Genomic DNA, 21,132 nt, shown 5'->3' with positions numbered 1-21,132 from the left:
GGAATCTATCATCAAGGAAGAAATAGCGAGGCATCTGGATAGAAATTGTCCCATTGGGCAGACGCAGCATGGGTTCATAAAGGGCAGGTCATGTCTAACTAATGTAGTGGAATTTTTTGAGGACATTACCAGTGCAGTAGATAACGGGGAGCCGATGGATGTGGTATATCTGGATTTCCAGAAAGCTTTTGACAAGGTGCCACACAAAAGGTCGCTGCATAAGATAAAGATGCATGGCATTAAGGGTAAAGTAGTAGCATGGATAGAGGATTGGTTAATTAATAGAAAGCAAAGAGGGGGATTAATGAGTGTTTCTCTGGTTGGCAATCAGTAGCTAGTGGTGTCCCTCAGGGATCCGTGTTGGGCCCACAATTGTTCACAATTTACATAGATGATTTGGAGTTGGGGACCAAGGGCAATGTGTCCAAGTTTGCGGATGACACTAAGGTGAGTGGTAAAGCGAAAAGTGCAGAGGATACTGGAAGTCTGCAGAGGGATTTGGATAGGTTAAGTGAATGGGCTAGGGTCTGGCAGATGGAATACAATGTTGACAAATGTGAGGTTATCCATTTTGGTAGGAATAACAGCAAACGGGATTATTATTTAAACGATAAAATATTAAAGCATGCCGCTGTGCAGAGAGACTTGGGTGCGCTAGTGCATGAGTCACAGAAGGTTGGTTTACAGGTGCAACAGGTGATTAAGAAGGCAAATGGAATATTGTCCTTCATTGCTAGAGGGATGGAGTTTAAGACTAGGGAGGTTATGTTGCAATTGTATAAGGTGCTAGTGAGGCCACACCTGGAGTATTGTGTTCAGTTTTGGTCTCCTTACTTGAGAAAGGACGTACTGGCACTGGAGGGTGTGCAGAGGAGATTCACTAGGTTAATCCCAGAGCTGAAGGGGTTGGATTATGAGGAGAGGTTGAGTAGACTGGGACTGTACTCGTTGGAATTTAGAAGGATGAGGGGGGATCTTATAGAAACATTTAAAATTATGAAGGGAATAGATAGGATAGATGCGGGAAGGTTGTTTCCACTGGCGGGTGAAAGCAGAACTAGGGGACATAGCCTCAAAATAAGGGGAAGTAGATTTAGGACTGAGTTTAGGAGGAACTTCTTCACCCAAAGGGTTGTGAATCTATGGAATTCCTTGCCCAGTGAAGCAGTTGAGGTTGCTTCATTACATGTTTTTAAGGTAAAGATAGATAGTTTTTTGAAGAATAAAGAGATTAAGGGTTATGGTGTTCGGGCCGGAAAGTGGAGCTGAGTCCACAAAAGATCAGCCATGATCTCATTGAATGGCGGAGCAGGCTCGAGGGGCCAGATGGCCTACTCCTGCTCCTAGTTCTTATGTTCTTATGTTCAGGTAGCATAAGCTGCTTCCTTGATGTATGCTCTGACAAAGGAAGGTTCAGACTTGGAGATAGGTTCAACACATTTATTGAACAGTTAACAATTCTCCTACTGGAGTTTGACCCACCTGCTAATCTTGCTATAGTAACTCAATCTAACTAACCAGTCTGCTCTAAGCCATGCGGTGGGTATGATGCTTCTGATCTGCCCCTGTGCCTCTCCCCGAGTGTCACCTGTGGAAAAGAGAAAGAGCATGTGTGCCCTGTCCTTTTCTATGGGTTGCCCCCATGTGGTAGTGTCACCACTGGGTGTCTTGACTGCCCATTGGTCATGTCCTATCTTACTGACCTATTGGTTGAATGTCTGTGTGTCATGATGTCTCTGGTGCTCCTCTCGTGTTTATTTAGTCTTAGTGTATCTACATTAACCCCTTGTGTATTTACAGTGATGCATATCACCACAGAGGCAATTCAGCCCATCGTATCCATGCCAGCTGACAACCACTCCTCCAATCTTTTCTGCACCCTCTCTAAATAACTTTACATCCTTCCTAAAAAGTGCGATGCCCAGAACTGAGTAAAATACTCTAGTTTTGTTTGAATCATAAAAGGACTACAGCACAGAAAGAGTTCATCGACCCGTCTTTTCCATGATGTGGAACAGTCGGGGAACACTTCAGCAGTCAAGGGATTCAGCCTCTGATCTCTGGGTAAGCGTTCTCCAAGGCGGCCTTCAGGACGCGCGACAACGCAGAATCGCTGAGCAGAAACTTATAGCCAAGTTCCGCACACATGAGTACGGCCTCAACCGAGACCTGGGATTCATGTTGCATTACATTCATCCCCCACCATCTGGCCTGGGTTTGCAAAATCCTACCAACTGTCCTGGTTTTAGACAATTCACGCCTCTTTAACCTGGGATTACCTCTATCTCTGCATCTGTAAAGATTTAATTACCTGCTAATGCTCACATTCTAAGCATTGTCTGGCATCTTCGATTTTGTCGATATATATGTTTCTGGAACATACCCCTTCATTCACCTGAGGAAGGAGCAGTGCTCCGAAAGCTAGTGTTTGAAACAAAGTTGTTTGACTTTAAACTGCTGTTGTAAGACTTCTTACTGTGCTCACTCCAGTCCAACGCCAGCATCTCCACATGTTCACTTCCACCAGTGATAAGAGGCCAGTTTCTGCTTATTGTCAGTCATAAGTGACTATTTCTTCTTTGGGTCTCCCACCCCGTTGTGTTATTCGGTGCTGTCGCAGCCTCCAGCGCCAGTCTGCAACGAATGAGCCACCGGCTCCGGCCATGGTTACCATGGAAACAGGCCCACCCGCTTTCAACCGTCCGCTTCACGCCAGCGCCCGGAACCGGAAGTGTTGTCACGTTTCGTAGGAAGGGCGCCGGGTGTCATGGCGACAGCCTGAGGGGGAGGTGGCTGTGTTGTCGTGCGTGAGGTTAGCACCATGAAGACGGTGCTGATGGTGGCCGAGAAACCGTCTCTGGCTCAGTCCATTGCGAAGATCCTGTCACGGGGTGAGTGAGCCCGGCCTGACCCGACAGTAACCGGGCTCAGGTTCTCTGAGGCCCGCTGAGCGGGGGCTTAGCTTCAGCATTGGCTCTGCGGCTGTGAAGTGGGCAGGAAGTTGGCGATCTCCCTTCATTTACAAAGTGATTCAGTGCATCGTGCGGACAAGTCAAAGCGCATTGGTGCCAACTTAGAGGGCGTTGTAAAGCTTGGGTTGGTCCCTGTAGTGATGATGCTGGCTGGCGTGGCGGATAGATTTCAGGAGCAGCGTTTGAGATGAGCGGCCAGAAATCTGCTTTTGACAGTTGAGGATAAATTTAGCCAGCACGTTGGGAGAATTCTAACTTGATATATCAAAGCTTTGACAGCCTTCTTCCTAAACATTTAATTGCAACCTGAATGGAGTCAACAGATATCTCCAGCAGTACAAATGTCAGTAAACTGAACCATTGACTAGAAACTTAACCAGCCATATAAATGCGGTGGTTGCAAGAGTAGGTTGTGTAGCGAGTGATTCACTCCTGACTCCCCAAAGCTTGACCACCATCTACAAGGCACAAGTCGGGTGTGCGATGGCATTCACATGCCTGAATTGAATATTGTTGGCTTTGATAAAGAGTCATCCAAACTCAACGTTAGCTCCCTTCTCTCTCCACACATGCTGTCTGACCTGCTGAGATTGTCCAGTGATTTCTGTTTTTGTTTCAGATTCCAGCATCCACAGTAATTTGCTTTTATCTTTGTGAATATAATTGGAGCTGGACTCAAGCTTGACACCATCAGGACAAAGCAGCCTGCTTGTCCACATATACCTTAAATGTTAACTCCCTCCATCACCGGCACACTGACCGCAGAGTGCTCTGTCTGCAAGATTTAAGGCAGCACGGTAGCATGGTGGTTAGCATAAATGCTTCACAGCTCCAGGGCCCCAGGTTCGATTCCCGGCTGGGTCACTGTCTGTGCGGAGTCTGCACGTCCTCCCCGTGTGTGCGTGGGTTTCCTCCGGGTGCTCCGGTTTCCTCCCACAGTCCAAAGATGTGCGGGTTAGGTGGATTGGCCATGCTAAATTGCCCGTAGTGTCCTAAAAAAAGTAAGGTTAAGGAGCGGTTGTTAGGTTACGGGTATAGGGTGGATATGTGAGTTTGAGTAGGGCGATCATGGTTCGGCACAACATTGAGGGCCGAAGGGCCTGTTCTGTGCTGTACTGTTCTATGTTCTATGTTCTATACACTGTAGCAACTCACCAAGGCTACTTTGACAACATCTCTGGAACACTACCACCTAGAAGGACAATGGCAGTAGATACATTGGGATACTACCACTGAGGTTCTCTTCCAAATTTCACACTATTTTGACTTGGAACTATATTGCTGTTCCTACGTTGCCACAGGATCAAAATCCTGAAACTCCCTCCTTAACAGCACTATGGTTTAACTGCACTATATGGACTGCAGTATTTCAAGAAGGTGACTCACCATCACCATCTCAAAGGCAACGAAGGATGGGAAAAGAATGTTGGCCGTACCAGCAAGTCTTCGATCCCACGAGCCAATAAAATATCATGCGTTTATCGTGGACTTTATCATAGAAATGATCCACAGATGCTTCACAAAAGGTATGGGGTTAGTGATGAAAAATAAAGACAGATGCAGAGTCATACAGGGGAATTTAGCAAAGATAGTTTTGAGAAGGTTGTTTAAGGAATCATTGAGTTTTACAGTACAGAAAAGGGCCTTCAGCCCATCATGTCTGTGCCGGCCATCAAACATCTATCTATTCTAATCCAATTAAACTTGTATGCTATGGCGTTTCAAGTGCTCATTTAAATATTTAAATGTTGTGAGGGTTCCTGCATTTACCATCCTTTCAGCCAGCAGATTCCAGATTCCCACCACCCTTTGGGTGAAAATTTTTTCCTAAAATCCCCTCTAAATCTCTTGACCGTTATCGTAAATCTATGGCTTCCTGATTATTGACCCCTAAATTATGGGGAAAAATCCTTATCTACCTGATCTATGACCACACCTCATTCAGGAACCCCTTCGCCTTCTCTGCTCTAAGGAGAATAACTCCAGCCTAATCAGCCTCCCTTCATAGCTGAATCTCTCCATCCCAGGCAACATCCCGGTGAATCTTGTCATAGCATTTCTAGCGCAATCACATCCTTCCTATAGTATGGTGACCAGAATGCACACACTACTCTAGCTGTGGCCTAATGAGCATTTTATACAGCTCCATCATAACATCCTTGCTCTTCTATTATATGCATTGGCTTCTGTAGGCAAGTATACCATATACCTTTATAATCAACTTATCTACCTGTGCTACTGCCTTTAGGAACCTATGGATATGCACCCTCAAAGTCAATTTGGTCCTCTGTATTTCCTAACGTTCATTGTGTATTCCATTGCCTTGTTTGTCCTGCCAAAATGCATCACCTCGCACCTTTCGGGGTTAAATTCCATTTGCCACTGTTCTGCTCATCTGACCAGCCCATCTATATTGCCCTGTAATCTCCTCGCTATTTATCACACCACCACTTTTTAATGTCATCTGTGAATTTACCGATAATACCCCACATTCCCATCTAGATCATTAATGTACAGTACAAACAGCAGGGGACCCAGCACTGATTCCTGTGGTACACCACTGGACACAGGCTTCCAGTCACAAAAATAACCTTCGACCATCACCCTGTGCCTCCTGCCACTGATCCTGAACTAATTTGCCAAATTGCCCTGGATCCCATGGATTCTTACCTCCTTGATCAGCAACCCATGCGAGACCTTTTCAAAAGCCTTATTGAAGTCTATATAGACTACGTCAACTGCACGGCCCTTATCTGCACACCTAGTCACCTCCTCACAAAATTCAATCAAATTTGTTAGACATGATCTCCCCATGACAAAGCCATTCTGACTGTCCTTGAATGATTCCAAGTAGAGATTCATTCTGTCCATCAGAACCTTTTCCAATATTTTCCCTACCACTGGCTTGTAATTACTTTGTTTTTCCCTACTTCCCTTCTTGAATAATGGTACCACCTTAGCTGTGGCAATAGAGGATTTGAAAATTAATATTGGCATCCCTGCAATCTCCTCTCTTGCCGCACACAGCAGCCTTGAATACATCTCATCTGGCCTGGGGATTTATGCACTTTTTAGCTGCTAAAACTGCTAACATCTCCTCCTTCACAATGCTAATTATATCACACTTCCCCTCCCTGCTTTCTATATCTTCTCCATAGTGAACACAGATGTGAAATGCTCATTTAACACCTCGCCTACACACTTCAGCTCGACACACGGGTTGTCACTTTGGTCCCTAATGGACCCTTCTCATTCCCTGGTTACCTTCTTGCCCGTAATATATTTATAAAATATATAGTAATTTTCCTTTATTTTGCCTGCCAGTGTTTCTTCATGCCCCCTCTTCATTCTTGAGCATCCCCCTGCACTTTCTATACTCCTCTAAAGCATCCACTGTTTTCAGCCCCTTGCTTGTGCCATAAGCCTTTCTTTTTTCCTTATCCAACCCTTATCCTATTTCCCTTGACATCCAGGGCTCTCTGGACATTTTAGTCCCATCCTTTACAGGAATGTGATGGCTTTGTACTCTCTATTTCCTTTTTGAATGACTCCCACTGCTCTGATGTGGATGTTCCTACAAGTAGCTTGTCCCAGTCCTTTTTGGCCAGATCCTGTCTTGTCGGCCTTTCCCCAATTCAGAACCTTTATTTCCAATCCACCTTTGTCATTTTCCATAACTACCGTAAATCATACTGAGCTATGGTCACTATCACCAAAATGCTCCTCGACTGACACTTCTATCACCTGCCCAGCATTATTTCCTAAAACTAGGTCAAGTACCGCATTCTCTCTTGGAGGACTTTCTACACGCTGGTTCAAAAAGCTCTCCTGGATGCACTTTTAAGAATTTTGCCCCCTCTAAGCCTTTCACAAGCTGCTTATCCCAATTAATATTGGGGAAGTTGAAAGCCCGTACCATTATTATCCTATTGTTTTTACACTTCTCTGAGATTTGCCTACATATCTGCTCTTGGATTGCTCCCTGACTGTTTGGGGGGGGGGGGGGGGGGGGGGGCTATAGTACACTCCAAGCAACGTGACTGCCCCCCTTTTTGTTTTAAAGTTCCATCCAAATGGCCTCAGTTGAGGAGCCTGCTAAGATATCATCTCACCTCACTGCAGTATTGGCTCCTTGATCAATATTGCGCCACCACCTCCTCTTACACCCCCTCCCCGTCTCGCCCGAAGATTTTATACATTGGAATATTGAGCTGCCAGTTCTGCCCCTCCCTCATGTCTCTCTGATAGCAATAATATCATACTCTTGTGTGTTAATTAATGCCCTCAATTCGTCGGCCTTACCTTGCGAAATAAATGCCAGCTGGCATTGACATAGTCTCATGTGCCTTAACATATCTATCTTTGCTCTGCTTTTGAGACAGATTCAGCTTTTCTTCTATATTTAGCTGTGCATGACCTCCTACTGTACTTCCACTCTACAACCCATCCTGTTGCCAAATTAGCTTAAACGCCCCCAACAGCACTAGCAAACCTCCCCATAAGGCGGAGGGAAAAGGTTGAGAAGTGGAGCTATTTTCAATTAGTACTATCGCAGAGGTCAGAAATCTCTATGACTCATTACAGGGCAAAGGGAGGGACATATCATGGAAGGACATAGTCAGAGAATTGAAAGCTGTGGGAGAGGAAAGAAGGCTGGATGGGACTGTGGAAGGATTTGGAGATGGAAATTTTTAAAATCCGTATTGGTAAATAGATGCTCAGCAAGTATGGAAATAACTGCAAGAGAAACTTGTGAAGGGCAGGAAACTGGCAGTTGAGCTTTGGACTTGTCACCTCAAACTTTTGAAAGGATTGAATTGAAGGCTGACAAGGAGAATTCTAGAAGAGAGGTAACAAGTGTGGGGAATGTTTCCGATGTGGTGAGGCTGAGGGACAGATGGAGGTGGAAGTACGCAATGTTAGGATATAGAGTTTAAAGCTCTGCTTCTGGATGAATAGGACCACACAATCTAATTCAGCCATTTTGGTGCATTCTGCAAATCTCATCTGGGAGAGCACAAGGGTTTATCCTAAATTATTTTATTACTCACACGGTATCAGGCATTATCTAGGTTATTTAATTTTAAACTGTTTAAAAACTATAGCAGTTTTTAACCGCTCTGAAGTATAAACAGAAGGATTTGGGGGAAAGTGTGGATGGGCAGCCCATCTAAATTTAATCTTGCATTCAAGAAAAAATCTGAAGCTAGTAACTGAAAATGGAAACATTGAACTTAAAGCTTTGAAACATTTTTTAAAATGTATTTACGGGATGCGGACATCGCTAGCTAGGCCAGCATTTATTGCCCATCTCTAGTTGCCCTTTGGAAGGTGGGGATGAGAAGGTGGCCTTCTTGAATCGCTGCAGTCCTTGAGGGGTAGGTGCACCCACAATGCTTTTAGAGGGGGAATTCCAGAATTTTAACCCAGCGGCAGTGAAGGAACGGCAAAAATGTCCAAGTCAGGGTGGTGAGTGACTTGGAGAAGAACCTCCAGATAGTGGTATTCCCAGGCAGCTGTTGCTCTTGTCCTTCTAGATGGTAGTGTGCGTGGGTTTGGAAGGTGCTGCCTAAGGAACCTTGGTGAGTTCCTGCAGTGCATCTTGTAGATGGTACACACGGCTGCCACTGTTCGTCGGTGGTGGAGGGATTGAATGTTTTTTGTGGGAGGGATAGCTGCTTTGTCCTGAATGGTGTCGAGCTTCTTGAGTGTTGGAGCTACACTCCTCCAGGCAAGTGGAAAGTATTCCATTACACTTCTGACTCATCCCTTGTGGATGGTGGACAGACTTTTTTTTGGGGGGGGGGGGGGGAAGAAATCTGGAACTGAGTTACTCAGTTTCTAAGCAGTGGTCACATCAGGTTGTTAATAGTAGGGATTCAGCATTGGTAATGCCATTGAATGTCATGGGGTGATGGTTAGATCCTCTGTTATTGGGAATGGTAATTGCCTAGCACTTGTGAGGTGTGGATGTTACTGTCCACTTTGTCAGCCCAAGCCTGGATATTGTCCAGGTCTTATTGCATTTGGAAATGGACTTCTTCATTATCTGAGGAGACGCAAATGGTGCTGAACATTGTGCAGTCATCTGTGAACATCCCCACTTCGGACCTTATGATGGAAGCAAGGTTATTGATGAAGCAGCTGAAGATGACTGGTCCAAGGATACTACCCATATAAACTCCTGCAGAGATGACCTGGAGCTGAGACTACCACTACCATCTTCTTTCGTGCCAGATATGACTCCAACCAGTGGAGGGTTTACTCCTGGTTCCTTGTACCCAGTTTTGCTCGGGCTCCTTAATGCCATACTCGGCCATGCAGCCTTAATGTCAAGGGAAGTCGCTCTGACTTCACCTCTGGCATTCAGCTCTTTTGTCTATGTTTGAACCAAGGCTGTCAGGAGGTTAGGAGCTGAGTGACCCTGGCGAAACCTAAAATGAGCATCCGTGAGCGTTTTGTTCGGATCCCGGATGAGAACCCAACTATTTACAATTTGTAAAAGTGTGATGAAAGGTTACTGCACCACAGGAGTGGGATAAAAATGACCTTGGGCGGCACGGTGGCACAGTGGTTAACACTGCTGCTTCACGGTGCCTGCGAACCAAATTCAATTCTGGCCTTGGGTGACTGTGCGGAGTTTGCACTTTCTCCCTGTGTTTGCGTGGGCTTCCTCCTGGTGCTCCTGAACCATCAATCCAAAGATGTGAAGGTTAGGTGGATTGACGATGCTAAAAGATTGCCCCTTAGTGTCCAAAGATTTGCAAGTTAGGTGGAGTTATGGAGATAGGCAGGGGAGTGGTCCTATGTCAGGTGCTCTTTCAGAGGGTTGGTGCAGACTCCATAGGCCGAATGGCCTCCTGCACTGTAGGAATTCTATTCTATGATTAAATAGGTATCTTTTACATTCAAACAAACACATTTATACACAAAATAAATACCTTTACAGTTAACAGTTACAACAGTTCTTAAGTAAAGAAAGAAACTTTAACTTCCTTCCTAAACTTGCCACTATATTTTAATTAAGCAGTACCAATTATCAACCAGATTTGTACTTTCCTCTGTGCAGGATCTTTGGAGAGAGAACCTTTCAGGACCAAAACTGAAACACTTCTGTTCAGATTAAAGTCCTAGGAAGAACTAGTTTTTTTTCCAGACAGTCCTAGCTCTTCCCCTCAGTAATATCATCTGTACCCAAAGCATAAGGCATCCTTGTGTCTCTTCCCACAAGATGCCCCATGACCTGTTTAGTCAGGACCAAACATAATACCCCACATAAATTATCTACCACGGTTGTCCTTCAAATGTAAACAATATTCAATTTCCTAGTTAGCTAAGTAAATGATTCTCAAATCTATTAGCAAAACACTGCAAAATAAATGATTACCTCATTTTTATGACCCCTTGATCACCACTTTAGCAAACATACTGTCTGTATGCATCTTAACCCAGTTTTCAATTACTGCAGAAAATTTAAAATACGACAATTTCTTACATTCATCACAAGGTTATTGCTGAATAAGTTCCGCTTGATAATGTTGTTGATGACCCCTTCCATCACTTTACTGTTAATCAAGAGTAGACTGATGGGACGCTAATTGGCCAGGTTGGATTTGTTTCTTGTGTACGGGACATACCTGGGCAATTTTTCACATTGCCGGATTGTTGTACTGGAACAGCTTGGCTAGGAGCGCGACAACTTGGAGTACAAGTTTTCAGGACTATTGTAGTAAAGAAGGCATTACGAAAATGTGACTACTCTGTGTGGCTGGATGACTGAACAGTTTCACTTGGAAGAGAATTAGTAGTTATATTTTCTTGCTTCCTATGAATTTTTTCTACAATGAAAACCTTTTGATAGTGCACCAGTAAGATGATATGGAACTTAAGTTTAAAGCTATTGTGGCTGCATCATGGTGAAATCGCGATAATCGAAATAAGTAACGAGACGTATAAAATCATAGGTTACAGCTATTCTCAATTCCCCCATCTTTCTGCAACCCTGCATTTTTTAAAGTCTTCAGGTATTTGTTGATTAAAAGTCACAATTATTGCTGCTATCACTACCCACTTGGGCTGTTATTCCAGATTCTAACTGCACCCTGTATAAGAACATTTTTCCTCATGTCATCCTTGGTTATTTTTCCAATCACTTTAAATCTGTGACCTTTAGTTTTCAACCCAGTCAGCGAAGAGAACTGTTTCTATCTACTCATAATTTTGAACACCTCCGTGAAATGAAATGAAAATGAAAATCGCTTATTGTCACGAGTAGACTTCAATGAAGTTACTGTGAAAAGCTCCTAGTCGCCACATTCCGGCGCCTGTTCGGGGAGGCTGATACGGGAATTGCTGCTGGCCTGCCTTGGTCTGCTTTAAAAGCCAGTGATTTAGCCCAGTGTGCTAAACCAGCCCCTAAGTCTGCCCCAGTTCCTCCAATCTATTATTTTAACTGAAGTCCCCCATCTCTGGAACCATGAAATCGTTTCTGCACCCTCTCTAAAGTCTTTACATCCTTTCCAAATTATGATGCCCAGAATTAGATGCAATCTTCCAGTGTTTTAGAAAGGTTCATTATAACTGCCTCACTTTTGTAGTCTGAGCCCCTTTTTCTTTAAGGAACCCAGGACCTCGTAAGCTTTTTAAAAAAAAAAAATCTGCCCTGTCACCATCAATGTTTTGTACATAGGCGTGCTCCCTGTTTCTCTGTTCCTGTACAAAGGAAATTAAAGCACAGGAACAGGCCCTTTGGCCCTCCAAGCCTGCACTGACCATGCTGCCCGTCTGAACTAAAACCTCCTATCCTTCCGGAGACCATATCCCTCTACTCTCATCCTTTTCATGTATTTTTCAAGATGCCCCTTAAAAGTCACTATTACTTTTGCTTCCATAATCCCCAGCAGTGACTTACAGACTCCCACCACCCTCTGTGTAAAGGATTTGCCTCGTACATCTCCTTTAAACCTTGCCCCTCGCATCTTAAACCTATGCCCCTCGTATTTGACACCTCCACCCTGGGAAAAAGCTTCTGCTACCTTTAGAATTGCACTCTATATTGCCTTTCATCGTTCTTCCTACCACACTTTACTGCATTCAACTTCATCAGCCATGTATGTCCGATTATCGACCAATCTGTCTGTCTTGAAGTCTATCACTATCCTCAGCATAGTTCATAATACTTCAAGTTTTGAGTCGTATGAAATTTTGCCCTATACATCAAAGTTTAGGTCATTAATATAGATCAAGAAAAGCAGTGGTTTTAGTAAAGACCACCACTACATCTTCTTCCAGTCTGAAAAGCAACCGTTTTACCACTACTCTCTTTCCTGTCACTCAGCCAACTTTGTATCCATGTCACCACTAAACTTTTTATTCCATGAGGCTCAACTTTGCGGACAAGTCGATTAGGTAGAACTTTGTCAAACACCTTTTGGAAGTCTATATATGCCACATCAACAGAAATACCTTCATTAACCATCTCTGTAACCTTAACAAAAAACTCGATCAGTTAGGTAAACACAACTTGCCTTTATAAATCTGTGCTGGCATTCATTAATTACTCTTGTACAAGTGACTGTTAGTCTTGGATTATCGTTTTTAAAACACTTTTTAATTATTTATGTTAAACAGACTTCCTTGTAGTGATGGACTTGTCCTTATATACATTTTTGAGCAGGTGTAGCATTTGCAGTTCTTCAATCTCCTGGTGCTTTTATCTAAAAAAGGATTTGAAGAATATCACCAGTTCTTCGGCAATTTCAGCCCTACTCGGAATCCTTGGATGCAACCATCAGGTCAACTTTTAAGTACAGCCAACATTTCTAATGCCTCTTTATCAATTTAACCCATCAGTATTTCATTTACCTCCTATTTCCCTATGCCAGCATAATCTTCCTTGGTAAGATGCAAGTATTAATTTCGTACCCCAGCTATGTCCTCTGTCTCCATGCATAGATCTCCTTTTTCATCTTCAGTTGGCCTCATATCTCCTCTCACTACCATTTTATTATTTATTTGCCTATAGAAAACATTTGGATTTACCTTTGTAAGTTGCCAATCACTACTTATACCCCCTCTTTGCCTCTTTTGTTTCCTTTACCTCTGCCCTGCTGAATTTTCTTTATTCAGCTTGGTTTTCACTTATGTTATCAATCTGACATCTGTCACCTTTTTTGCTTCCATTTTACTTTCTCTCTCGCGTGTCTGACTTTGCTTGCCCCTCCTTCCCCTTTCTGACAATGCACTTCACCTGTTCCCAAACCGTCTCTTTAAAGGTAGCCCATTGTTCTGTTACAGCTTTGCCTGACAATCTTTGATTCCAATTTATCCTGCACAGGTCATTCTCAACCCATTGAATAGTTGGCCATCTTCCAATTAATTACTTTTACTCTAGATTAATCCTTTTACTTTTCCATTGTTTTTTGTTGTTGATTTTTTCAAAATTCCAATTAAGGGGCAGTATAGCATAGCCAATCCACCTGCCCTGCACATCTTTGGGTTATGGGGGATGAGACCCATGCAGACAAGGGGAGAATGTGCAAAGTCAACATGGACAGTGACTGGGGCCGGGATCGAACCGGGTCCTCGGCGCCATGAGGCATCCGTGCTAACCATTGTGTCATCATGCTGTCCGTATTTTTCCGTTGTTACTCTACGTGTTACGGTATATGATCATAGTTCCTTAAATGACCCCCCAAATGACACTTGGTCCACTTGACTTGCCTCATTTATCGGTATTTTCATTATGTCAGATATGTACTGATCAAGAAATTCTCCTGGAAACACTTGCGAAACGCTCCTCTGCCTCTTCCCTATTTGCTATCCCAGTTTATAATCTAATTAAAATTGCCCACAAACATTACAGTTCTCACACCTCTAATTTCCCTATCTTTCCCCTAATGGATGACCTATAGAATACATCCAGTCGTGTAATGGCACTTGTTGTTTCTTAACTCTAACAAGAAAATTTCTGTCCTTGCTCCCTTCAGGACATCCTCTTTCCAACACTAATATTCTCCTTGATCAGTACTGACAGCCTCCCTATCTTTACTGAGCCCTATATTCAAGGATGTTTAGTACATAGTCCTGCCCTTTTTGAACCTGATCTTTGTTATCACCACAACAACATATTTATATGTGGCTACCTGTGCTTGCAGCTCACCAACCTTAATTACCACACTGTTTATTTCACGTATAATGATGAGAGTTGGTCATCAGTAGCTGCACTAATGATGAAGTGATTAAAATCTGGAATGCACAAGAGGCCAGTTTTGAAGGAACTCGTGTAACAGATAGGGAGGGGCATGGGCTTGGAGGGATTTGAAAAGAAGGATGAGAATTTCAGAATCAAGGCTTTGCTTAACTAGGAGCCAGTGTAGGTTAGTGAGCAATGTAGGTGGATGGCATTTGGTGCAACTTGCTACAGGTGGCAGAATTCCAGATGCATTTAGGTTTGAGGCTTGGGAGACTGACGAGGAGTATCTTGGAATAGTCAAAAAAACAGGTAATAGAATAATGGAGCTCTAATTTAACTTTCTCAAAACCCAATTGGGCCAATAGAATCAGATCATTATGTACAGAATGAGACCATGTGACCTATCAAATCTACCCAAGTTATTTTGAGGAGCAGTCTAGTTATCCTGCTCCCCTGCTCTTTCCCTGTATTCCTGAACATTTTTTTCTCCTTCAAGTATTCTTCATTCCTTTTGAAAGTTGCTGTATCGGAATGCATTCCAAATCTCAACTAAGTTTTTCCGTACAATTTTCTTTCCCGGTCCCCTTTTAATTTTGCATGCTCAAGTTATCAATATGCAGACATTGGAAACAACCCCCACCTTCCCTGCCAGCTTCTCTGGCCTATTCACGTGATTGTAATCCCTCGTCTCCAGAACCATTCCAGTAAATGTCTTTGGTATCCTCTCCACAATGTTTAATGCTTTCCCAAAGTGTGTTGCCCATAATTGGACAAGATACTCCAGCTGTGGATGCAGTACTCTTTTTGTTTGCAGAGTTCAGCTTAACTTTCTGGCTTCTGAGCCCCTACTTCTACATATAAAACCCAGGATCTTGTAAGCTTTTATTGATTGCTTTATTAATCTGATCTACCATCTTCAGAGATTTATCCACAAACACAGACAGATCTAAATTGTATCTTGTAGTTTGTATTGTTTCTTATTCTTCCCATTAAAATGTGTCCCCCAAATTCTTTTGCTTTGAATTTCACCTGCCCATCCCACCAGCCTGTGCATCTCTTCCTCGCTGATTACTATATTTCAAATGTTTGTGTCATCTGCAAATTTCTAAATTGTATCCTGCATTGCCATGTCTAAGTAATTTACATATCGAAAAAAAAGCAGTGGTCCTAATGCTGAACCTTGGGGAATTCCACTCTGTACAGTTGGAAAAAATAGCCATTCAGCATAACTCTGTTTTCTATTCTTTAGTTAGTTTTGAATTTGTGCTGCTACTGCCCTTTTTATAAAACAGACTTTCATTTTGCTAACAAACCTATTTATGGTGTTTTGATCAAATGCTTTTTGAAAGTCCGTGTGCATATCCACCTGTTACCTTATCAAAAAAGCCTATCAAATTAGTCAAACAAGAATCATTGCTTCTGAGAGAGGAGGGCCAAAGAACAAAAAATCTGTTTAAGATTAGAATGAAGAACAGTTTATATACCTGGTAGCAGGTTAATGATCCCATACAAAGTGGGCTTTCTGTTGCTTCTGCAACATGCAGGACTAAATGTCTTTGAGATCTGACATAGCATGATGGACCAAATGGCCTCCTTCTGTACTGTAACATGTTATGAATCTATGTGGAAACCATCCAAAGAATAGAAAGCTGCGTACAGCAGTGGAATTCTAACCTTAAGGAAAGACATGGTTACCCTCACAGTACAGACTCTGCAGGTTCCAGAGAATTTGATGAATTTGCAAAAGGTTCTGGTAAATGTTTTGTTTATCCTTAGTGTTTTTACATACAGGAGTACCACTTGTGAATTAGACCAGTAAACGTCTCATTTTCCATTTGCGCAAGTGTATTTAAGTTACTACGCACATTATAGCAGGGGCTGGTTTAGCACAGTGGGCTAAACAGCTGGATTGTAAGGCAGAACAAGGCCAGCAGCGCGGGTTCAATTTCCGTACCGGCCTCCCTGAACAGGCGCCGGAATGTGGCGACTAGGGGCTTTTCATAGTAACTTCATTGAAGCCTACTTGTGACAATAAACTATTATTATTATTATTATCATTATGATCATTAATGGTTCCTGGACAATTTTAATTGTCATTCATGATAGTTGATGGGTGATGTTGAGGCAGTAGTGAGCTTTTGGGACCACTGCTAAGTTAGTCATTATCCCTCAAGCGAAGAATAATTAATGAGAGTTGGATTTGTTATGGTGATTTACACTTGTCCAGTGGGGCAACAACAAGAAACAGTTGTTCCTGTGAAATATTATATTAATTTTTCAACTCCTATTCCTTTCGAAAGTTGAGCAAGAGGGAAAAGAATGCTTTACTACCCAAGAACCACAGGATGTTTTCTGATGATGTGGTTGTTTAGGAGTAGGCATATATGAGGACCTGAGGCGTGAGATTTCAGTGTATTATAAAATGCTTCCCACAAGTACTTCAATGCGTCTTCACTAGACTGTGAAGTATCATCCTGAAATCCGTCCCTATGCCCTAAATGAATCTTCGAGCCATCAAGACCCGCAAGGTTCCAGGTTTAATCCCCATTCTGTTGTCAGTTAGTGGATCCCAGTGAAGCAGTTGTGAAGTTGTCTCAATCTACATTCTTAAATTGGGAGTGGAAAATTACAGTTTGTATAAAAACTGGAGTATTTACCTAAAACCTTGATTCTCCTTGTCTGTTATGAGACACAATTTGATCTGCAGCATAATGGATTTTAAAAGTATTTTTTTATAAACATTTTATTGAATTATCGAATTTAAACAGTAATATACATAGACCCCAAAATATACACACAATATAACTTTCATAAACAACTAAATAAAATTTAAAAACCAACAACCAAAACAAAATTAGGGAGGCAGTTAAGAATGCAATTGATACAGGAATCCCTATTACTCACCTATTTCCCCCTAACCCTCTAACGTGTCCAGATCTTTAAAGACAGAAATTAATAGCCACCATCTCTGGTAGAACTTCCCCACCGAGCCTCTGATGGGATACTTGACTTTCTCCAGATGCAAGAACAATATCAAACCTTCCATCCAGGCAGATGCCTTGGATGGTGAGGGAGAGCTCCAGTTGAGTAATATTCACCTCCTGCCTATTAAGGAAGTGAAGGCAAAAACATCCGGGGCAGAGAATCCCTAGGGGGGTGCGAGAATCGGCTTCCCCATTCTCCGACGCCGTTTTTCGTGTGCCCGCAAGGTCACCGTCACGCCGGTCGGGTGCCGTTGACAGCGCCCCTCCAGTGATTCTCTGGGCCCGATGGGCTGAGTGGCCAAAGAGTTTGGCCGAGTCCCGCTGGCGTGGATTACTCGACTCCCACATGGTGGGACCTGGAAGGTGAGTGTGCGGGGGCTGTCCTGGAGGGGGGGGCGTGGGGGGATCTGACCCCAGTGAGACGGGGGGGGGGGGGGGGGGGGGGGGTGTGGCCCCCCCATGGTGGCCTGGCCCGCGATCGAGGCCTACCGATCGGCCAGCGGGCTGATTCCGTGGGGGCCTACTTTACTCCGCCCCGGGCCCCTATAGGGCTCCACCATATTGCCCGGGGCCAGTGCGAAGAAGGGAACCCCCGCACATGCGCCGAAATACGCCACCCATTCCACGCATGTGCGGGCCGTTCCACGCCGCTGGAGCTGCGGGGACCACTCTGCCGCCACCCTAGCCTGCTAGGAAGGTGAGAATTCCTCACTTTCGGGGGCCGTTGACGCCGGAGTCATTGGCGCCGGTTTTAACGCCGGCGAGGGGACATAGCCCCATTATTAGAGAATCCATCCCGGGGACTCTGAAACCCCAAATATTGCAACCAGCAAGCAAGGTTCTAGGATTGTCGGCAAAATCTTGGATATTGTGTCGAAAAAGGAGACCAAGTATCCAGCAAGCTTAGGCCAAGCCCAAAGCGTATGCTTGTGGTTAGTGGGTGTAAGTGAACAGTGGTCACACTTGTTCTCCACGCTTTGAAAGAATCCACTCATCCCTGCCTTTGTCCAGTGCATTCTATGTAGCACATTAAGACCATAAGACAAAGGAGCAGAATAAGGCCACTCGGCCCATCAAGTCTGCTCTGCCATTCAATCATCACTGGTATTTTTCTCATGCCCGTTCTCCTGGCACAGTTCAAGTCTCCCAGAATCATCCGATGAGAGTCTAAATCGGGGAGGGTGTTCACCCGGGAGATTATGAAGTTTGGGTCATCCCAATTGGGGCATAAATATTCAGCAAAATAGCCCACGTGTTTTCCAGTGAACCACAGGCAATAATGTTTTCACTATTGGGGTCATCTGTAATCCGGCAGGGAGTAAATTTTAATTTTTTGTGGATTGGTATTGTTGTGCCTCTGGCCCTACTATTCAAGTCTGAGCGCAAGATTGTCCCACCCAATTTTTGCAAAGCCTTATCTGGTCCTTCACTTCCAAATGGGTTGGACCTCAAATAAGCTACTTAGTTCATGCCTGTATGTCCTCCGGTGCATGTGAGAACTTTGCACTCTTATACATCAGCCTTCCACAGGGTTCCACAGTGGAGCTGTTCTTAAAAAGACTACATTGAAAATCATTGAATTTGAATGTGGCGTTTGTAAAGCTAACAGACAATTGGCATGTGAATTTGGCATTTGGCCTCAGCAGTTTCCCTGAAATTTGCTATGCACTAAATTTGTTTTTCATTTGCCTTCCAATCAGGTAACTTCAACGCCCGGAAAGGATTAAATGGAGTATGCTCTGTGCATGAATACCCTGGGACTTTCCTGGGCCAGAGTGTTCGCTTCAAGGTGACATCAGTCTGTGGTCATGTGATGACCTTGGATTTCATAGGTATTGTCCCTGGTGTGGTTTGCATCTATTTGGGAAGGGGTAAAAATGTTGTCTGATGTTGAGGATATGGAGTATAGCAGTGGCTGATTACAAGTGTGTTCCTCAAATGAGTAGTCCTCATACTTTCTTGTTTTTAAAGCTGAGATTTTGAGGATGTGATTGTTGTTACGCTTAATGGAACTTTGGTGAAGAAATGATTGGTACATTAACTAACAGTAGCTATGCAGAAAAGCATGACCTCCACGCTCTTGGATAGGGTGACTCGATGAACACTAGTGTTATTAACTGGTTAGACGTGTTCCTGAAGGTTTTGACACACAACCTCCAGTTATCCCATTCAAAAAGCCCCTTTTCTCCCATCTCCAATATTTTTGCAACTAATAAACAAAAATGCTAAAGAAAATGAATTTTTTTAAAAAGTGTTTGTTTTAAATCCCCTATGATTTATCTCCTGGGTTGCCTACAGTAGTGGCCAGGAGATGGGTCTTTAATTCCTAGAAAATCTAGGACTTCCGGAAGGTTCGCATCCCGAAATGCTTGCTCTCGTTTGCCTGCTCATGTAAGGGCCTGAATGTAAAGTTACAGAGGTGACGTATTTTAACCTGATTTGTATGATTTGTACGACTTCTTATCTTAATGACAGGCATCCAATTTTTAACAGCTAAATGCAATTCAGCATGGAGACACGTTCCACTTTACTGTGAAATTGTACACTGGCAGTTTCACCAGGTTTTGAATTTTGAAAAACAGTTCTGGTTCAATCTTCATATTATTAGATGCAAACTATTGCTTTCTAGATCCTCTGAAATCAGGGTTTCTGCTGGTAAAGAAATGGGGAATGGATTGGTGTGGCTCTGCTGGTATTTACTTTATTACTGAGCTGTGGTGAACGTGTGATGGCCAGTTTCTGTATGAATAAAATGTCCACTGGCTTAGTGAAATACATGAACCATTGTAATGTCTTTTAATAAAATTATATTGCCCAGCTCATTAATTAATTATATACACAGAATGGGGTCAAGAGTAGCAGATCTGTAAATGGATATGAATTGTAGTAAAAGATACATTTGGTGGGTTCGAATCCCGGCCCTGGGTAACTGTCTGTGTGGAGTTTGCACATTCTCCCCATGTTTGCGTGGGTTTCACCCCCACAATCCAAAAGATGTGCAGGATAGGTGCATTGGCCATGCTAAATTGCCCATTAATTGGAAAAAATAGTTGGGTACTCTAAATTTAAAAAAAAAGATACATTTGTTCCAATGTGATCTATCCTCAGCTGTTGACTAGCACTCCCAGCATGATCTGTCCATATTTTCACCACTCACTGGTGTCAGCAAACATGTTTGCACAGCTTTATCATTGGTGTAATCCATATTGAACTTTTTATTAGCTATTAAACTGAGTAAGCTCTCAGTTCAGGTTCTGAAACTGGACATGGATAACGTGAATGGGCTTTTCTTGTTCTATTGTTATTACTGCTATTAGTGCTGTATGATAATGGGATCACTTGACATTGATCTTTATGGGTGAAGCAATTCAGCCTGTTTTTTTTATTTTCAGGTAAATATAACAACTGGGATAAAGTTGATCCAGCAGAACTTTTCAGCAAAGCACCAACAGAAAAGAAAGAAGCCAACCCCAAACTCAACATGGTAAAGTTCTTACAGGTACGAAAAACAATAGTCCCCAAATCAAAATGGTCACGTTCTTATCAGAACTGTATATTCCACTTCCAAACTCAACTTGGTCAAGTATAGGTAAGTACCTTGGAGCATAGGTAAATATTGTTAATCTTCAGCAGGTTCCAGGTACAATGCAACTGAACATGGTTCTTTTTATTTTGTTGGATAAGGTTTTGCTCACTGTCTAAATGTAAGGTGTTGCAACTGATGCAGCAGGATCTGGGTCACACAGTACTATTTAGTCATTAGCAATTGGTTGAATCTTTACAGCACTATGATCTTCATAAGAGTAACTTAAGTATGTTTCTAACTATGTAAATCAAATATTGCTGAGTTAATTGTTTGAGCACTTAATAGCATTCATTCACTAGTATGTCTGTTTTGAACAGGTAGAAGGGCGAGGTGTTGATTACATTGTGCTATGGCTGGATTGTGACAAGGAAGGAGAAAACATCTGCTTCGAGGTAA

The 21,132-nt window shown here is 43.1% G+C and overlaps 1 protein-coding gene across 1 annotated transcript in view; it reads left to right on the top strand.

The window, feature by feature from the left end:
• Positions 1-2,740: 2,740 nt before the first annotated feature.
• top3b (DNA topoisomerase III beta) overlaps positions 2,741-21,132 on the top strand; it is a 95,479-nt gene continuing 77,087 nt past the window's right edge. The window contains exons 1-4 of the mRNA XM_038793200.1: positions 2,741-2,891; positions 18,851-18,982; positions 20,543-20,649; positions 21,054-21,128. Of these exons, the coding sequence (XP_038649128.1) occupies positions 2,822-2,891; positions 18,851-18,982; positions 20,543-20,649; positions 21,054-21,128 (384 nt within the window). The 5' untranslated portion in view covers positions 2,741-2,821. The remainder of the gene's footprint in view (positions 2,892-18,850; positions 18,983-20,542; positions 20,650-21,053; positions 21,129-21,132) is intronic.

The sequence above is a fragment of the Scyliorhinus canicula genome, chromosome 1 (genome assembly GCF_902713615.1).
Source record: "Scyliorhinus canicula chromosome 1, sScyCan1.1, whole genome shotgun sequence".
Taxonomy (NCBI): domain Eukaryota; kingdom Metazoa; phylum Chordata; class Chondrichthyes; order Carcharhiniformes; family Scyliorhinidae; genus Scyliorhinus; species Scyliorhinus canicula.
Note: the sequence above shows the minus strand (reverse complement) of the source record. Positions and strands in the feature narration are given on the sequence as shown.